The following is a 20745-nucleotide window of genomic DNA, read 5'->3' as shown; positions in this document are numbered from 1 at the left end:
TGTCTGTCTGCAGACAGAGTCTGTTTCACTGAGGGCCGTGCATGGGGCAGAGTGGAGCAAGCCAGCAAAGCTGGGAGTCTAGCTGGGTATATGCGTAGATGTGTGAGCATGGTAGTGTGTGTGAGGGAAAGAGAATGTGGGTCGGATGGAGGGGCGGGGTGCTGAGGTGTGTGAGCCAAGAAGGGAGCATGGGACTATGCACAAGTCTCTCAAACTAGGAGGAGGCCAGAACAGAAATGGGGACCTGGAGCCACAAACAGGAGGACAAAAACACAGGAGGGCAGAGATTGACAACCCAAGTCTGGTCTGGCCTAATCCCAGCTGTCCAGGCTGCCTGTCTGCTCTGTGAGTGAATCATGCCCATTGTAGAAATGCCGTAAAATAAAGGCAAGCACGAAGGAAAGACTTAGCTCTCAGAATCCCATCCTCAAGAGAATCACTCTTAAACGTCTTAGAACATATCCACCCAGGCTTTTTCTATATGTATATGTAATATATGCAGAGCATACAATTATGAGTATATAATTTGTATGAACATTGTAAACAAAAGTGGAATCTACTGTAAATATTATAAATCTAATTTATGAAACCTCAGATTTGCTGTTCTTCCTTTACTGAATGTGGACTATAAAAGAGAGAGATTTTTAGTCATCTTCCTTTATCACTGTCTTCCAATTTAACCTAACATTTACATATTGCCGGCCCATCACTATATGAATTATTGCCTGTCAGCTAGCAGTGTGGCTTTTTCTCTCAGCAGTCTACTGGAAACATGGCTCCACATCAATAAATATACTTTCCTAGTATTTTTAAAATACTAAGATGACTGTAGATTTACTTATGGTTATAAGAAACCATACAGAGACCCCTTGTACAACTTGCCCAGTTTCCCCACTGGTAGCAGTCTGCAAAACTATAGTATACATGTATTACCTGGATAGGTTCATGTGTCTCCCACCACCAACCCATGAGATCTCTAATGTTGGACTGCCTTTTCTTTTTTTTTTTTTTTTTTAATGTTTATTTATTTTTGAAGGAGAGAGAGACAGAACATGAGTGGGGGAGGGGCAGAGAGAGAGGGAGACACAGAATCTGAAGCAGGCTATAGGTTGCAAGCTGTCAGCACAGAGTCTGGTGCAGGGCTCCAAGTCACAAACTGTGAGATCATGACCTGAGCCGAACTCGGATGCTTAACTGACTGAGCCACCCAGGTGCCCCATGGGCTGCCCTTTTATTATAACCATTCCTGCCTCCCTGCTGTCCCCACCCCCACACTGTTTTTAATGACTGCTTTTTGTCCTATCACATGGATGTTCCTTCCACATCTTACACAACCACTACCTTTTGTTGGACATTTACACTGCTTACAGCTTTTTTGCTATTGTAGATAGCATCTTTCTTGCTGAGTCTTTGTACCTGTCCCAACTTAGCTCTTCAGTATGAATTCCTTGAAGTCAAATTGCTAGGTAAAACACCACATACATTTGAAAGATTTTTAGACACATTTCTAGATTGCCCTTCAGAGAGACTGCATCAGTCTGTGTTTGCCCTCCACACACACGTGCCCTACTCACTGTCCCCGGCTCAACTTCTTTTTTTTTGGGGGGTGAGGGTGGAGGGCATGATACCATTTTATTGAGGGGCTTCAAAGGATGGTCAAAGGGCTGGCAGGACAGTGAGATCCTATGTCCTCAGCCTGGCCAAGATCTCCCCACCTTTATAGTCACCAAAAGCCTGGCCTGGCTTCTTACAAAGGGTGGGGCTGGAATCCACTTCTTCCTCTAAGTTGTTGATACCCTTGCTACTCATCATGCAGAAATTATTAGTGCCTGACGCAGAGCAGTTATTTGGTAAATGTTAATGGAATTCAGATTTGAGGAAAAGGAAAGAGAAAGAAAGGAAGGAGAGAGGTGGGTGGAAGTGGCGTCAGGAGGAGGGGCAAGAATAGCCCCTACTGGACTGTTTCCTAATAGTCCTCATCTGCCCCCCATCCCAGATCCATGCACCGCATCCACCAGAAACCTAGTCTTTCTTAATCATGCCAAACACACTATGTTGACTGAAAGTTTTTCTCCCAAGACTGCCATCCCAACCTCAAAGATAAATGCAGTTTGCTGCTCCCTGACTTTGGTTGACCAAGAAGAGCCAAAAGGGGGGCCTGGGGCTTCCTCTGCCAAGCCCTTAAGATTCAGAAGTCAGAGTCATCCCTCCCTCCCCCCCCCCCCCCCCCCCAGCCCCAGCCCCCCATGGCTTCACCAAGGCCATCCTGCTGATGCAGCAGGTCAGAACTGCCAAGGGTTAGGAAAGGCAGCCTCAAGACAAAGGCTATTTATCTGTTGCCTCTGCCTCCAGCCATCCTGTGGTTTTGGCCTAGAAAGGAGGGAGAAAGCATCAGACCACTCTGGGGATTTCTGGTTTCCTTTCGAAATTTACATCATCTTGTGCAAGAACTGGTTTGTCAGTGCTGCCAAGTAGGGCGACAAGCCCTTGTCAGGCTTCTTGGGGTGAGTGGTGACTTCATGCTTGGAATGCAATAGTGAGATAAAGTAAAACTCAGAGGGCATTTGTTCAGTTAGGATATTTTTAAAATTCCCACTCTCAGATTGTACTTCCCAAGCAAGCCCAAATGTTAATCACTCATCGTCTCCTCGATTCTCATGTGCCTGTTGCTTCCTCATGGGGTATTCAACATGGTGAGAAGCTGTGCAGTTTAGGGGAAAGAACACTGGCTTTGAGTTCTGACTTTGCTGCCCGAACCAGCTGGGATCTTGAGCAACTCCTTTCACTCTTTGGAGCCTCACTTTCTATGTGGTGGGGTTAATATACCTGTTTTATGGGTTTTGTCTGGCCCAGTTCCTATTGTTATTGTTATTAGCGATCTTAAAGTACAAATGCTATGAAACAGAACTAAATTGAAACAGGGTGCTCACTAAGGAGTTTAGAAAGGAAAGCTCATTGTGCACAGGGAGTGTAGAAAGCTTCCAAGAGGTGGTGACACTTGATCTGAGCCCTGAAAGGTCTGGGGACATGGAGAGGAGCAGCAAGGGTGTTTCAGAGAGAAAGGCAGAGGTAGGAACAAGTCTGGAGAGTTGGGGAGGTGGCGAGGAGCTGGTGCTGAGAAAATACAGTGGATGTACTGATCATGTCCTGTTTGCCCATAGTAGTCTGTGAGCTGGGCAGGGCATCTAAAGAGAAGTTAATCAGTTTACCCAAAAAAGCACCCAGCTAGGATGTGACTGAGCCAGGCCTGGCTTCTGGCTCAGCTGCTCCCCTGTCCGTACCCCTTTACCCCTCTAAAGGAAGGAAAGGTAGAAAGAATGGTACGATAGAACAGATGAGCACTCCTGAACAGCCACATCTTGCTGTCAGAGGGCAGAATGGCTTAAAAAGAAAAAAAAAAAAAAAGCTTTAACTCTGAAGCTAAAAAATGAGACAGGAAAGTACAAAGATAAAGGCCCCAAATGGAGAAAACAGCACTTCAGCTCCACATTTGAGAACCATTAGCATGAGGTACTGGCTGATTGATCTCTACTGCCCTAGAGAGATTCAGTTCCCTTCAGCACACTGGCTTAAAACAAGGGCAGGGCCTTCTTATTCAGGACGCCAGATCCAGCTCAGACTTGTTCTTGTGTGCACACATATTCATGTACCCCACATCCAAGAGCCAGGAAAGTGCTCTTCCTTGTGTTTTCCTTGTGCCACTTATGTGTCCTCAGACTGTAATCAGAGAGTGATAATAACCTGCAACACAGACCTGTTGGGACAGATGCAAAAGCAATGTATAAACCTAAGAAGAGAAATTATTAGGAACCATTCACAGGTATCACAGTGAGGCAGCCCCGTCTGGGAGGAGGGATGGCAGGAAGGTTCCCAGCCTTCCCAGGTAACCTGGAACAAATCACTTACCTTTCTTGGGTAAGCTGGTTTCTCGGCCCTCTTTGTAAGAGACCACCTCAGACCCCTTCCTCACAGTAACGTTGTTCCTTCCTCCACCAAACAGAGACAGAAGGTCTGCTGGGGGAGGTGAGTACAAGCCCACCAGTGCCTTCAGGGGTTGTCCCCAGACTTGTGGAGGAGAGGGGCTTGTCATTATAACACAACTGACTTCTGGATAAAGGGCAGAGAAAGCTCAGACTCCTTTCCTTGAGGGGTCAGCAAAGACTTTCCAGAAGAGGTGACATTTTAACAGGACCCTCAAAGCCAAATAGGTACTTTCCAGTGGATAAAGAGGAACAAGGGCATTCTAGATGAGGGTGATACCTTGTGGTAAAACAGACCTGGAGGTGGGGAAAGCTAGTGGTAGAGGGAAGGATAAGCAGGAAGTTTGTGCTGCTGAACACAATTATTTGGCTATGAAAAGGAGTGACAAATGGAAGGCATTTGGGGTGAGAAGGGTACTGATTACTCCTTATAGTATTCCTCTATAGGCATTTGTAATTAAGTCAGTGCACACATCTGGAGTCAGGCTTTGTATGAATCTGATTCTTTCCATTGCTCTCAGTCTTCTTTCTTTTTGATGAAATCCTGCAGTCTGCTCCAATGTACCAGTACCTGGATAGGAAAATGTTCAAAGAAGCCTACCAGATTGCTTGCTTGGGTGTGACAGACACTGATTGGCGTGAGCTGGCCATGGAAGCTTTAGAAGGATTAGAGTTTGAAACAGCAAAGAAGGTAAGCATCTAGTCAGCATGAGCTAGAATCTGACCCTTGGAGGGTCCCTTGAGGCAAAAGTGAGTCCAGGTAACATATGGAGAGGCAGATGCATACAGTAGAGAGCTCTGGAGATAGGCTGACCTGTGTTCAGATCTCAGCTCAGCTGTCTCCTAACTGAGTCTGGGCAAGTAACTCGTTTCTAAGGTTGTTTATTTCTAAAAATAGGGTGGTGATTGGCTTCATCCTCATAAAGTTCAAAGGGTCTAATGTGATAATGTCTGTAAGGCCAGATATAGGAGAAATATCGGATAGATTCTAGCTGTCACTCTTATTAGCTATCATTTATGTAAAGCACCTAGCTGAAAGCCTAGCACAATAATAGGGACATACTAAAGGGTAGCTTTAAAAAAAATTTTTTTTTTAATTTTAGAGCACAGATGAGTGGGGGAGGGGCAGAGGGGGGGGGAGAGAGAGAGAGAGAGAGAGGGAGAGAGAGAATGAGAATATCTTAAGCAGGCCCCACACCCAGCATGGAGCCCAATGCAGGGCTTGATCCCATGACCCTGGGATGATGATCTGAGCTGAAATTAAGAGTTGGATGCTCAACCGACTGAGCCCCAAAGGTAGTTTTTATTATTGGTGTTTTGTTATTGGTGTAATACTTATTGGTATTAGCCATTAATTACACAATGCTATTTTTCATGGTACTCTACTAGGTATGGTGAGGAGATGGTCAAGCTCTCTGATTCTGACAGCAGTGTTACTCCCCACATACCTTCATGGCCTTGATTCATGGTGTCATTTACTGGCCAGTATATTAAAGCTACAGAAACTGGCTGACAACATTTGACCCCTTTCTACACATCAGAAAAAGCCCAGCTCTGTCTGAATTGGGTTTTCATCTGGAACCTGATGTGGGGAGAAGGAATGGCCTTCAACTCCCTTTCCCCTACTCCTCCCTTACCTCTTTATCTTCCCATAGCCAATTAATCAAATACTCCTTTGTCCATATTACTGAGCATTCAGGGAAGGAATTACAGGAATATGTGATGCTTGCCCTGTGTTGGGTCCAGACTTCTAGGCATGAAAGGAGAGAGGATCTGAGGCCAGATACCAGCTCTGCTATATATAGACTGGATGGCCCTGTGTCCATCCTCCCATGTCTGCAGTGGGGATGGTGAATGCACTAGCTGCCCTGCCCTCCTGACACAGGGTCCTTAGGCTTACCTACCACATTGTAAAAGGGCTTCTAGAACTAGCAATGGTTATACAAATGCTAGCTGTTATTAAAATAAGTAAAATTGCTGTTATTTAATTATGTTATGTTTTTAGATCTACTGAGTGTCAGAAAACTGGTAATAGAGGAGGGCTTTAAGAATTCAGAGGCAGGAGGAAACATTCTTATGGAGGGAGCTTCCTTCTCCTGTCCCCCCTCCCCCCCTCCCCCTCCCCCCCCCCAAAAAACGTCCCTGCCAAAATACCAGGAGGGATGAAGAATAACAAAGTATTCCTAGACTATGTTTTGTTTTCAGCCTGGAATTAAATTTAAATTTTTTTAAATGTTTGTTTATTTTTGAGAGAGAGAGACAGAGCGTAAGCGGGGGAGGGGCAGAGAGAAAGGGAGACAGAATAGAGCCTGAAGCAGGCTCCAGGCTCTAGGCTCTCAGCTGTTAGCACATGAGCCTGAACTCATGAACCAGGAGATTGTGACCTTAATTATGGCTGAAGTTGGACACTTAACTGAATGAGCCATCCAAGTCCCCCTAGCCTGGAATGAAATTTAAAGTCTTACTTATAGATTGTCATCTCCTCATACCCAAGAACTAAACACCTACCTCATTTTAGTTCAGCCAACACTGCCTAGCATGGGGTTAGGTGCTCAGCAAATGTTTAAATGGATCAAAACAAAGCTGGAATGAACCATCATTTGTTTAACACTAACCCCAAGCTTGTATTCCCCAAACACTTCCTGGAAATTGAAATTATTAAAGCCACAAGATTTTGACCATAGACTTGAGCTTGGCCATTTTATCCAAATCCCGAATCCCCAGCCTTTCTTTTTCTGCTTTGCCAACTGACTCAAGCAAACAGGAGGTGGAGGGTGGTGCGGGAGATAAAGTAGTGTCCTCACTAGATGGCAGAGGAGAGCTGTTTAGCACCGGGACTGCTGCCTTGAGCAGAACTGCAGATGCTTCCCGGTTCCCATGCTTCCTTCCCTCTTCTGAGGTTATTCACGGGCCTTGTGACTCTGACCACTCAGACCAGGGCACCCCTGACTCTATAGTATGTGTCAGGGTCGAAGGAACTCTGAAGCAGATTTCTCAAGGTGGCAAATCCTAGAATCCTAGCAGAGCAGAGCTAGAAAGACCTTGGAGAAGACATCGCTAGTTTGCCCCTTTCCATAAGGCAGACTTGGGAGCCTAGAGGCAAGAAAGAAGTTCAGGGGCCCCCAGCTGGAAAGTCTCAGAGCTAGGACTGAGACCTGGAATGCTCCCTCTTTCCTCTCTGCCCCTTTGTGGACATTCCAGGTTTTCCCCTTTCCTATGGTTTTAAGGAAGCCCTGATCCAGAAGAGAGCTTATAAGATCTCCAGTGAGGAACACAAGAACTCTTGGTGCTCCTTTGCTCATGTGATGCCTACTTTACCCTTTCAAAGAATTCCTCTTCAGGAATACCCATTTGCCAGGTTCCTACTCTGTGATACTCTTCTTAATCCTGCCTCCTGCCACTGCCCATGCTCAGACAGTGAATCTGTTTTCTCTAGAGTATCTAGTTCATGCTTGTATAGCTCCTAGCTCACAGAGATTTGATGATCTGTTTAATCTGCTTGCCTCTCCTTTTAGAGTATGGACCAGTGAAATGGGGAGGGGTACAGATCACATTCACCTCTGGATCCTCAGTCCCTGATAGGATGCGTAGCCCTGCAGGATGAAAAGATGAAGTCACATTGTGGTCATCTGCGAGGCAACCAGAGGCCAGATGACTTGATCATTTCCCCAAGTCTTTTTAGGATGGAGGGGGCCATGCAGCAAAGTAGAGGTTGCAAGTGGTCAGGGTGTTTCTTCCGCATTTCATATTCAAAGGACTCCTGGACCTGCTGTCTTATCTAGGTGTATCTCAGTCCATTTCAAATGGGACAGTGTAAAGCAGCACACCTGGGTAGAAATGTTGACAGCAAAGCCACCTGAAGATCAGCCTGACATGATGGGTCAGGTTCCTCTCTAAACCCCTTGCAGAATCAGAAGGCAGAAAAAAAAAATTACCTAACACCAATCTTCCTGAGGAAGGCTGCCTAGAAACTTCTAGCAACCTATGGGTTAAAGTCTCTGGGTTTACTGTGAGTGGAAGGCAAGAGCTACACTTTTAGGATTTACATAAGAGTTTGCCTTCCAGGAACTTGGAGTGATTTATTCCCTAACGTCCCCCTCCTGTCTAGAAACCATTTTTATTCCTTCTTAACTTTCTCCTCTCACCCCCCCCCCTCCTCTGTGTCAGTACTGTGGGCTTTGGGTGCCCTGTGTTTATGCACAGTTGGTAAGCTTAGCTGTCTCCCACTTTCCGTCCCAGTCATCTAGATGCGTAGCAGTGTCTCTTTAGTCAGTACACCTTCCCCACTCCACTCCAATGCCACTGCCTGAGTATCAGACTGCCCTGTTCTTTTCTTTTGCATAGAGATTTCTCCAGGCAGGCACCATCACAGACTGCAGTATCATAGTTTTGTTTTAACTAATCCCAAAGTGATTGATGCAACCGAGACTTCTTTGCTGTTCTTTGTGTGGACTAATCCCAGGGATAAAGCCGTGCCTCACTGGGTGGTATAACCCTCCTGAACACATGGCGATTAATCAATGCTTGCTTCTTTTCCCTCGTTACTGGCTCACTTTCTAACGCTTGACTTCCCACCCCCAGCCAGTCACCCACTTTTGAAGCCCAGAGGGCAGTTGATTTCATTCTTTTATCTCTTCCCCTGTAGGCCTTCACCAGAGTACAAGACCTCCGATATTTAGAGCTCATCAACAGCATTGAGGTAAATGACAAAATGTTCTTCCTTCTCAAGAAAGCACAGACTCGCAGTCAATGGCTTATAGGGAGCTATTCTAGCAGGCGAGAGCGTTAAGGGCACACAAATAGAGCCTACTGGTGTCTGGGCATTTGGGCCACAGCTTTGGCCTGGGGGAACAGAATACTGTGGGGGCAGGGAGACAGCACATGGGAGCAAGGAATGCCACTTGTCACTTGGTAGTGGGGTAAGGCAGGTGGGTTCCTAATCTCTCTGAGCTTTGTTTTCTATCTGTGAAATGGGCTGTTTTCCCAGGGTTGCTAGGAGGATTAAATAGGTTCTTAGTAACTGGTTTTCATCCTTGTAGTGGTTGTTAGGTGGTTACCATCCTGTAGGGCTCAACAATGTGCCAGTACAGGAGTCATTTTCCAAACGCACATGAGCTACGCCCCATCCACAGCAATGGGACCTGGGGAGGGAGCCATGTGTAGTGGGGTGGGCAAAAAAGGCTTGTTCTATGGGTTCCATTTGCTGGGTAGCAGTAGACAATACTCTTAATTCCTGTGACTGTCTGTAAAGAGGCGTACATATTTTTTCTCCTGAACAGATTTATTGTGAGGCTAGGGGAATGTGAGATACATTTGAATTCCCATATGGAAGTAGTGAGGAAATCAGCAAATGTCTTGTCCTTGTGATTCAGTTCAGCATAATAAACACCTGTCGTGGGCCAAGCCTTGTGTTGAGCCCAGTGGGCAAAGAGCTGAGTGGAAGAGAGGCCTGTGGGAGCTCACAGACTGTTAAGCCTAATGATAGTTGCCACTTGTTGAGTGCCTGCTCTGGGCCCCATGCACGATCAATGTGTATACTACAGCTGAGCCTTGAACAACATGGGTTTGAACTGCATGGGTTCACTTATATGTGGATTTTCTTTTCAGTAAATATAGTACACTAACTGTTAACGTATTTTCCTTATGATTTTCTTAATGACATTTTCTTTTCTCTAGCTTACTTTGCCATAAGAATATGGTATATAATACATGCAACCTATAAAGTATGTGTTAATTAACTATTTATGTTGTGAGTAAGGCATCCAGTCAACAGGAGACTATTTAACTGCTATTAGTAGTTAAAATTTGGAGAGTCAAAAATTATACCTCAGTTTTCAGCTGCGAGGGGGTCAGTGCCCTTAACACCCCTGTTGCTCAAGGGTCAGCTGCATTTTAAATCCTCACGGTGACTTAACGAAGCAGATATTGTTCTTATCCCTGTTTGATAAATAATGAAACTAAGGCTCAGAAATTCTATGCCACATCCCCAAGGGTCCAGAGGCAAAAGCTTGGTTGAAATTCAAAGCCAGTTCTAATTCCCAAGCTCAAGCTACCTTTTTTTTTCTTTTTTTTTTCTACATGTATTTATTTTTGAGAGACAGAGTGAGACAGTGCACGAATGGGGGAGGGGCAGAGAGTGAGAAGGAGACACAGAATCTGAAGCAGAATCTAGGCTCTGAGTAAACTGTCAGCACAGAGCCCTATGCGGGACTTGAGCCCACGAACTGTGAGATCATGACCTGAGCTGAAGTCAGACGCTCAACCAACTGAGCCACCCAGGTGCCCTTCACGCTATCTTTACCTGAGTTCCTGCTGCCATCTAAGTTGCTTCTGATGCACCGCCTCTATAACCCCCACCCCAGCACTGTCTTAAGGAGCTTACTTACCTGCATGGTGAAGGGTTTGTTCAGAGCCATCTACTTGAAATTCCCAGTACTGCTTACTATAGGGGCTGGCGTTTGGGAATCCACTGGTCTGGATCTAGAGGCCTTAACATGAAACCATGGAATATGTTCTTTATGCAAAGGTAACTGACGTCTGTGAGGACCACCTCTTGCCATTTATCATGTCTTACTGCTTCTTCTAGTGTGCTATGAGGAGCTGGGCAGTTGGTTAAACTTGTAAGAATTGCCTCTTAAAAAAAAAAAAAAAAGAATTGCCTCTTGAAAAAGAGTAAATTGCCTTCAAGCGTTGAGCCATTTGGGCTGCTCTGAAGCCTTAGTAGCTTGCTTCTGGGCATTCGGCATCTTTCCAGAGAACTGAGTTCCATGCTAGGCTCCTTTGGGATAGGGGAGATGTAACTATACTGATAACAGGAGGAAGAGAATCTGCCCATATGGCTACGTACATACGGAATAGATGTAAATCATTTTTTATTGATCATGGTGATATTCTGTGGCCTAGGCCTAAATTCCATGCCTACTAAGACCTATTTTTTTTAATCTTACTGCAAGATTTTGATTCACTCCATACAGTTAGTAGTTAGTTTATTTGATTAATTAGCCTAAACTACACATAGTTTAGCTGAATTTATTTTTCAATTTTGGGTGTGGGTTTTTGTTTGGTTTTTTTTTGGGTTTTTTTTGTTTTTTTTTTTTTTTTTTTTGGTTTTTAAAAATTATTTCTGTCAGTGGGGAAGCATGCATGTTGCCTCCAGCTGTTAAAACTTTCACCAGCTTGTCTGGGAGTTTGATTCAATGTCTCATCTTCCCCCACTGTGATACACTTGCTAGAAAACAAGCAAAAGGAAACTGCTGGGGATGAGACTTTGGGTGCTATGGAGTGTTTACAAATACTTGAGCTGTAGACTAATGAATGTTCCCTAACACCAGAGGAAGGAATATGTCGGTTATTCTCTTCATCCTCAGTGCTGCTGGTCTGTGTGTGTGCCTGTGCAGGTATGTTGTTGGGGACTGTCACATGTTTCTGAAGGTGGTATTATGTAGTACAAAGAGCATCTGGAGTCAGACAGACTGAGTCCAAATGCCAGTTCTCTATGACCCTGACCTGCTCCTCTTCTGAATCTCAGCTTCTCTCAGTGGTACCACTTACCTGTGGGTCCTGTCAGCACCTAGCAGATGCTCAGCATGTGGCATTACTTGCCTTCTCTTTAGAGACAGGGACATATTAAGACTCATTATCCCATTTTGTTGTCTCCTTCTTGTGAAGAGACCATAAGCTTTCTCCTTGTCTGCATCATCATGAGTCACAGCTCAGCCAAACCAGGCCTGAGGACTTGGGAGATCCTGAGAGCTTGGGGGCCACCAAAGAGTGGGTAATACACACCATCCTAACTAGCCAGTTGTTTCCTTGGAAGATTATACAAGAAAGCAGCCCTGAGGAATTTCCATTAAACAAACAAAAGTTTGAATTACTTTTGATCTTCACTCATCTGGGGGAAAAATCTGCTTTTGTTGTCAAGCATTCCCACCAGAAACCTAGGGGAGAGACACAACAGCCCGGGAGCCAAGTGGAGGTTCCAATAGAAAAGCCCAGGGGCTTAACTTGAAATAGCAACATCTAACCTTTGTAAAGGCTGCTTCCTGCCATGGCTGCAGAGGCTATTTCCTGTGCTTCTAATTTTTCCAGGAGAGGAAGAAGCGGGGAGAGACCAACAATGACCTGTTTCTGGCAGATGTGTTTTCCTACCAAGGGAAGTTCCACGAAGCTGCCAAACTGTACAAGAGGAGTGGGCACGAGAACCTCGCACTCGAAATGTATACCGACCTTCGCATGTTTGAGTATGCCAAGGTAATCCAGCCACATCCTGGGCCCAAGCTGCCGTGTGGAACCCACCAGTGTTCTGCCACCGTGGTGCCCAAGTCGTTTACCCTAAGATATGTTATAGATGGAAAATAGCAACTGCCTTATTAGAAAGGGTTTGGGCAAATTGGCAAAGGAACCATCAATGACCACTGGTTCAGGCTGACCTAAAACTGACCTTTCAGGCTGACATCAAAGGGACAAGAGTATGACAGTTGAAACCTTTGTCAGTCCCAGAGCTGGCTGGACTGTGAGTCTGAACCAACATGTCCCTTCATTAAGTGTTCAGGGTTCAGGGTTTCAGGTCTTTCTCCCACAAATTCTCTTAAACTGTTGTAGAAGCCACCGAGAACCCACATCCTCAGACATGAGCTGGTTCTACCATTTTCATACAGGACGATATGGTTCACTTCAGCCAAGGTTTCCTAAGTGTCTGCTCTCAGATTGCTACCAGGCTTCGCACTAGGCCTTGTAGACACCATGACAGAGTCCCTGCCCTCCAGTACAGTGTGCCTCCTGTCACCCCAAGGATGTATCTGTAAGGGTGATGGTGGTGATTTCCTCTTGCGTTTGTAGATCCTCTGTTTTGGTTAGTCTCCAGTCGGTCTGGGTACATGACAGGGGTCTTCTCAGAGCAGGCTCCTGATGGTTTGTGTGAGAACGAGTCCCACTGGGGAGGCCAGGCCATCAAGACATTTGTAGTTCAGCCTAATGCAAGGTGAAAAGAGCCTTGGGTGCATCGAGCAATGAGGCTCTTCCTTCCGCAGAGATGCTTTTGTTAACCTGCCTTTCCTGGTACTGTCAAAAGACACTTTAGAATGTTATTAAGTGAGTCATCAGCTACAACCAATTAGTGGCTATTAATGGTAATTATCTAGCTCACAAGTTCAAGATGGAAAATCCTCCCCATTTTTTTCCTCCTTTGCTGTTCCCAAAGATGGCTATGCTCTTTTATCTTCCACCTGTGAGATCCTGGGGCTGAAGGTTGCATCTCAGTCACTAGGATGTGGCTCAGGGGATTCTGGTCATCAATATCTGAATGAGCACCTGGGTCCCAGCCTGTCTCTTCACCTTGGTGCTCCCTTTACTCCATCCATCAGATCGGAGTGCTTGAGGTTCCCCCACTTTGCCCTCTTCCACTCTTTTACCCTTTCCTTATACTCCCACCATGTACATATGATTGAACACCGCATTCGTACTGAGAACAGCTAAATCAGTGCATCATTTTCTAGGGATAACAACATAACCTGAGGACAAAACCTTAACTAAAGGATTAAATGCCTAGGAGTGGAATTTAGGCATTAGGAACAATGGGGTGTGGTTGTTCTTCAGAGCCAGCAGCCTCTCCTGGAACCTCTGAAACCTCCTAGTCAGCAGCCCTGGTGCTCGCCTTGGCATCTGCAGAGCTGGAGAAAGTCCTAGTCCTTCCTCTGGGTGACCTGGGGAAAGCCTCTTCACTTCGTTGAGCCTTCATTTTCTTCTCAGAGGTTAACATAGCTACAACTCAGCTCAGTTCTCAGAATTGCACAAAATAATGTATGAGGAATCCCTTTGTAAAGACCAAACTATAGAAAGGCTGGGAACATATGAGGAGCCTAGCATGAGCACAGACTGGCTGTTCTTTAGGCCTCTCCCCGGCCAGCCCCACTCCTTGCCCTGTGCTGAGGCCCCTCCTCACACCTCGGCTGGGCTTTGGCACCACAGTCTCCCATCCAGAAATGCAGCCCACTTAAACACTCCATCTGGTCTGCCTCTCTATGAAGGTAAATATTCTGGGGGTTGTTTTGGTTTTAGTGTTTGATCGCAATTCCAAGTAAGTTGGTTCTGTTTCAATCCCCACCCCCCAGTAGTCTGACTTTGAGGAAATGTGTATGTACACATTATGTTGGAGGGGGGGCGGAATACAGTGCTTATTAACATGGCATGTTTTTGTTTACTTGAAAATTGCTTCCCAAGATTCAATCTGGTTTTTGGAAAATTTTTAAATTACATTCCCACGTACAAATAAATTGTATGCTTTCCGGATAAGTGACATGTTTATATGGTGATAAAGGGAATTATAATGCTCTTAACTCTTATATAGTATGTCCTTATCAAAATCACCAAGCATGAGAACACTGTTTAGTCTCATTCATCACTCAGCACAGTCTCTTTCTGTCCACTCCAGGACACAGTCTTTGCCATGGCCCCAGATAACATGTAAATTAGCTTCATGGAACCAAAGAACCTTTGAAAACTGAGTTTGCTGGGCCTTGAAGGAACCATTTCGACTCAGCTTCACTTATGTCAGAGCTCCTGGAGCTGGGCTGTTGGGCTAGAGGTGGCTGCTTCAAGCATGTGAGCTGTGTGCCTGGCTGGTCTCCTTGTTGATGATCCAAATTTATGGCTTGCTCGTGGCCTCTGACCCTTCTCACTGTAGTCGCCCTGAGTCCACTGAGCACTCACTTTGAAGGATATTTCTGTTCTCTTAGGATGCCTGTTTTCTCCAGTTGCTAACTTCATCTAACCAACCAGGTTAGCAGAGTTTCTGACTTTGCACTGGCATAAAGGGTATGCATTGTAAAGGCTGTGTGTGTAACGGCCCAAACTAGGCATCTTCAGATAGTCAGTGATTGTTTCCAAGTTTCTTTCTCTGTGTGAACTCCAGAGAGACCAGATGCCAGCAAGATGGGCCTGTATTTTATTGGATTTCCAGCATCAGAGTAAATGATGCCCTTTCCTCCCCTTACAACAGTTGGTTGTCTTAGGCCAATCTAATGTATTATTTTAGGGGCTACACAATTACCCTGAAAGCAAATGGAAAAAAAGGAGAGCTAATTGTTCCAGTGGGTTTTTAGCATACATTGACTGTACTTCCCTGACAAATGAGTGCTAATCATGGGAAAAGGAGTGCTTTTTTTATACTTTATGAGGTTGACACAGCGCACTCTCTGCAGGGTACATTATTCCTAAGACAAACCGCTTCTTACTAGTAATGCAGATCTGCTTCTAAGCGCTTTTAATTTCCCTTTTTGAAAAGCCCCACCTTTAAAAATGTCAGCACCAAAGCTTCTCAACTATGGCAAACTCCCACGCATATATTTGGGGTAGCTATATCCTGAAAAGAGGTGATTTTCTGAGGCCGTTTCTCATGCATTCCAGGGCCAACCCAGGGAAGCTGGGCATAGAGCTTCAGAGGCCTCCTGTTGTGGTGGAAGGACATCTCTTCCTTCCTGGGTTCTCTCTAGGCCTCTTCCCCGACCCCACCCTACCATGGCCTCCTGCTGTCCCTCTCCCTACAGACCTGATATCCAGAACAGAGTGTTCTCTGCCCTAGCCACGTAACTGAGGAAAAAGCCAATGGGATGATACCCTAAGTTCAGGCAACAGAGTGTGAACAGAATCAGAAAACAGATGGAAACAGTACTCCAGTGTGGTATGGTAGTTGAGGAGAGGGCGGGCTCCCCTAGAACTCTGTACATCATTTTGTCCATTTAAGTTTATGGGACTACGTCCTTAGCCTCACTCTGAGGCACATGGTATCATCCCTATTACCTGAATAAAGATCCTAGATCTGAATATTTGAAATTAGGCAACCAGGTTGTGGAGTCACATATAGGAATAGTCACACAAATAGCCAACTCTATATGAGAAAGAGACAGAGCTACCTGATCACAAAACCCCAGCACTGCAGAGTTTGTGTATAGTACTCGAGAGAGTCTGGAAAGTCTTGTTTAACTGAAAGACAAATGTCTGTTAGTGGGAGGGGCAGGAAACATGGAGGGCTACGGTCCTTGACACTGTTCCGGTACCCCCAAGGAGCACCTGTGGAGCAGCCTGTGAGCACTCCTCCCTGACACCTGGGACTGCCCCCGCCCCCCTCCTAGTCAGCCATGCAGGGATGGGCTCATGCCTGCATCCTGATTGCCTACTTCAGCCAAACAGAGCCCTTCCTTGCTCCAGCTTTCGGCAGCCTGACGTAATGCTGGCAGCAGGAAGTTCTAATCCGGAGTGTTTTTGTTTGTTGTGCTTCCTCAGGATTTCCTTGAATCTGGAGACCCCAAAGAAACAAAGATGCTAATCACCAAACAGGCTGACTGGGCTAGAAATATCAACGAGCCTAAAGCTGCGGTGGAGATGTACATCTCAGCGGGAGAGCATGTCAAGGCCATAGAGATCAGCGGCGACCATGGCTGGGTTGACACGTGGGTTTTCAGTCCCTGCCCCAAGAAGCATTTGGCAGCATGTCATGTCATGTCAGCTCTTGGTTTTGACTGACAAGGGAAAAAATAGTGTTTCTCTAAATATACAATCCAAATGTTATAGTGACTGGGTTTGGGGGAGACACAGAGATTGAACAAGGCAGGCACTGCCTTTGAGGAGCTTAGTGAGTCCCTGGGGAAAGGGTCGGGGGTGGGGGAAAAGTAGGGGGAGATACCCAGGCATTAGAGCTGCCATTGGCTGAGCCTCCCTAGGAGTCAGGCACTGCAGTATCTTGCAGGCATTTGATTCTCTCCCGTACCCAAAGCTGTGGTGTTTCCATGAGGAAACCAAGGCTCAAGGACCAAGTGATCATGTGAGGCAAAACAGCTGGCAAACAGTGGAGCTGGGCTTCAAACTGACCTGGCTGATTTCAGTGCTCCTAACATGTGTAATGGTAGGAACTAAAAAATAACAAGAACAGATCTAAGCACATCAGGGAAGGAGACATGAATTCTCAGGGGAAGAACTGTGGCCATCTTCTCCTAGGAGGTGGTCTTTGCATGAAGGGCCTTGATAAATTTTAAGAGGTGGAGGTGGTAGGAAGGCGAAGGGTATGAGGCCAAAAGAACATCACAAACCAGGAGTCAGCTGAGATTGGAATACACAAGTGGGGGCAAGAGGGTGATAGACAACTGGCTGCAGGCAGGGGGATCTGGGCTGGCCACCTCGGGAGGGCCTCAGGCGCTAAGCTGAGGCATTGAGATTTGTCAGTAGGAGTAAGAACCCTGGTCATGGCTGTGCTGCTGGAAGCTCACTCAGGCAGTGGGTGTAGAATGGAGGGAAAATGAGAGGGAGGCAGGCCAGACAAATGGCCAGTGCAGTTAGTTACCAGAGAGAAGTAAGGTGGCTGCAGGAATGAAAGAGACGTGGAGGAGCCACAGCTGACAGGACCCAGCTGGATGTGGACTTGAGGCTGGTCCGGCAAGGGAGTTGAAGACCGATTCTGAACTCTGGGCCTGATGGTCAGTAATGCCATTTTGCAAGGTAGAAAACAGAAGAGGAGTGAGAGTGGGGTGAGGCCACCCAGAGAGAGGATGGATTCAGTCTTGAGAATCTTAGAGCATCAGACCTCCAGGGGATGGCTTTCTTCTCCCTCAGTCAGGGGAAGTAGGCTTCACACTCGTGTGTGTGTGTGTGTGTGCGTGTGTATGTGTGTACAGGTGCACATTGCCATATCTGGCAAAGAACAGGTGAGGGAGTGGCTCCTGAGGGTGGCTCAGTCTGAGCCCTAAAGGCTTTTGGTTATTCTGAAAGCCACATTGTGGTCCAGTAGTGGCCTAGGCAGGACCTGAGGAAGGAGAGGGCTGGTTAATGATTATGTCACCTCCTTGAACTCCACCATGTAGTTTGCATGTCTGCCCCTCACAAAGGGACTTTGGTGGATGACCTACCATCCCATCTTTCTCTTGTGCAAGAATACAGTTTCTTGGAGACAGAGGCAACAGATCTTGCCCCCCAAATTATTCTTTTCACAGAAGGAATGTTACAGGAGAAAGCCAGGAAGATTTGTGGCCCTGCTCTCCCCTCTGGTTTTTCATGTCACTTTCGTTTGCAACTGACATGTATCAGGTTACCCTGGAGATACCTAACTAGTTCGGGAAAGAGATATTTAAGCATGTTCCCTCTTTTTCCAGGTCTGGCTGTAAAAGGTGCCTCTTCTCCAGGGACATTTGGTTTGATGGGTGGGGCTGGGGGCCTCTTAGGGGTTGGCTGTGCCACCTTTCTCCACTGAGAACTGTTATTTTTAGATGCCATTATTATTCTAAGTACAGATTGACAGGCCTCCCTGAGCTTGCCTGTCTATGAGACAGGGATCTGTTACAGCTGCTTCCCCTTCTTTTCTCACAAAGAGAAAGCTGGGTAGAACCCCTTTCCTCTGAGAGAGCTGGTTTTACTCCAAATCCCGCCTGACCAGAAAGAACAAGCACATTCCATCCAGCCTTCCTGCCCCATGAGTAGTGGCGGCGGGAGGGGGTGGGGGGGAAGTGCAGTTACCACTGGGAAGAAGTGGTGGCCGGTGGTCCCTGTGTCCCCTCACCTGTGGTCAGCACCTTGGCCAGCAAGAGAGGCACAGCCAAGATTTCCTGGGGGCCTTTCTTCCAGAGCCCCACACATGCCTCTTCCTTTGAGGTCCTATCAGCTGAAGAATTCTCATGCCTCTGCCTCTACTTTCCTAGGAGAATTCCTGAAAAGGTGGTAGAAAGAACATTCTCCCACTTCATGGCTTCAGAGTCTTGAGCACCCTGCTTCATCTTCCACGTAGCTTTTAATCTCATCTGTAAAATGAGAATTATAGTACCACTTCTTAGGGCGGTGAAGATTCAATGAGATCACACATGGGAAAGCTCATGGCACTATGCCTGGTACCAGTAGGTGATTAGTAGATGTTTGTTTCTATCCCCAGATCCTGCTGTATAGATAGTGACTCTGTGAAAGGCACACAAGGTTGGGGAGAATGGTGTCCTTTAGCAGGTGACTTCTCCCAGTCACTGGGCAACGTTTCTGGATTATGTATTCACTCATTTAATAACCACCCATCAGACACCAGGGGCCATGGCACCATATTGATCACTGGGGACATCAACATGAGTCAACATGCAGCTCACCCTCAAGAAGACCCAAAAGCTAATGCTGCTTCCTTCGATCAGGCTCCTTTTACAGGAGTCCATCTTCTCCCTGTGCTTTCATCTCTCCAGGTTAATTGACATTGCCCGTAAGCTGGACAAGGCTGAGCGGGAGCCCCTGCTGATGTGCGCTCATTACTTCAAGAAGCTGGATAACCCTGGCTATGCTGCTGAGACCTATCTGAAGATTGGCGACCTGAAGTCCTTGGTTCAGCTGCATGTGGAGACCCAGCGCTGGGACGAGGTGAGGGTAGAGCCTGCGTAATGGGTCAGGGGGCCCCACCTGACCATAGCCAGTTTTTTGGGGTTTGTATAGGGAGCAGCTGCCCCTCATCATGGGAATGAACATTGGCCTGGCAATCAGGAGACTAAGCCTTGAATTTTCTGAGCCAGAATGTCTTAGAGGCCCTTTCAGTATGAGCTTTCCATTTATTTGCTCATTCAGTCATTCATTCAGAAAATCTTCTTTTTTTTAATTTTTTAATGTTTATTTTTGAGAGAGAGAGAGAGAGAGAGCGAGCTTGAGCAAGGGAGGGGCAGAGAGAAAGGGAGACTCAGAATCTGAAGCAGGCTCCAGGCTCTGAGCTGTCAGCATAGAGCCCGAGGTGGAACTTGAACCCATGAAGTCTGAGATCATGATCTGAGCCAAAGTCGGGAGCTTAACTGACTGAGCCACCCAGACGCCTCATTTCAGAAAATCTTTATGCATTGCTGGCTTTGTGCCAGCCCTGTAGTACACACTGTGGACATGAGAGTTAACAGCCCTCACTGTCTGCTGTTGGTCTGAACTGCTTTTGACCAACGCCACATACTGATGGATCTCTGACACATGTGTAACATTCAAAACCTGCTGTGTGCCTTTTGACAGAAAATGCCATGTGCAAGCTGCCAGAGCTTTTTCATGGGCAGCTCCTCCTCCGCTCTTTCCTAACCTGGACATCTCTGGCATGAGGGGTGGGTGTGAAGAATTAGCCGGGCCAGTAGGAAAGATGGCTAGGGCCGGGCTGGCAGTAGCAGCTGATGTGCTGCCCACTCTGTGGCTTGACTCCCACTCTCTAGCTCACTGGCTACCTGTTCCCTGGATTGAAATTCATTCCCAAGAGGATCGGAGGCTGCACCTATGGTCCTGGCTGTACCCCACCCACCCATGCACCCACCCACTGAGGTCTAGTTTACAGAGCCATAGCAAGACCTTTCCTGAGTAAAGTTATCTGACTCTCGTCTGCCTTATGAATGGCTCCATTTGTTGAGGTGACAAGGTTACTGATGAGAAGAGGTGGGGCCAAGGACAGGCAACAATGGCTTCTCAAGATAAATTTATTAGGAGATTTCTTTAGCAGCATATATTACAGCATTTTAGAACCATTAAGTCCTGGGGCACCGGGCTGGTTTGGTCCACAGAGCTTGTGACTACTGATCTTGGGGTTGTGAGTTTGAACCCCATGTAGGGTTCAGAGATTACTTAGAAAAAAAATTAATAGGGGCACCATTCGGTTAAGTGTCCGACTCTTGATCTCAGCTCAGGTCTTAACCTTTGGGTCATGAGTTCAAGCCCTGCATTGGGCTCTGTGCTGGGTCTGAAGCCTACATAGATAGATAGATAGATAGATAGATAGATAGATAGATAGATAGATAGA

At 46.5% G+C, this 20745-nt stretch overlaps 1 protein-coding gene across 1 annotated transcript in view; it reads left to right on the top strand.

Moving 5' to 3' along the window:
- IFT122 (intraflagellar transport 122) overlaps positions 1–20745 on the top strand; it is a 74370-nt gene that overhangs the window by 38928 nt on the left and 14697 nt on the right. Inside the window, 5 exon segments of the mRNA XM_040491909.1 lie at positions 4531–4671; positions 8626–8679; positions 12069–12230; positions 16260–16426; positions 19181–19352. Of these exon segments, the coding sequence (XP_040347843.1) occupies positions 4531–4671; positions 8626–8679; positions 12069–12230; positions 16260–16426; positions 19181–19352 (696 nt within the window).

Source organism: Herpailurus yagouaroundi, unplaced genomic scaffold, assembly GCF_014898765.1.
Source record: "Herpailurus yagouaroundi ecotype Mexico unplaced genomic scaffold, PumYag 183, whole genome shotgun sequence".
Lineage (NCBI taxonomy): Eukaryota > Metazoa > Chordata > Mammalia > Carnivora > Felidae > Herpailurus > Herpailurus yagouaroundi.
This window is presented reverse-complemented; position numbering and strand designations above follow the sequence as displayed.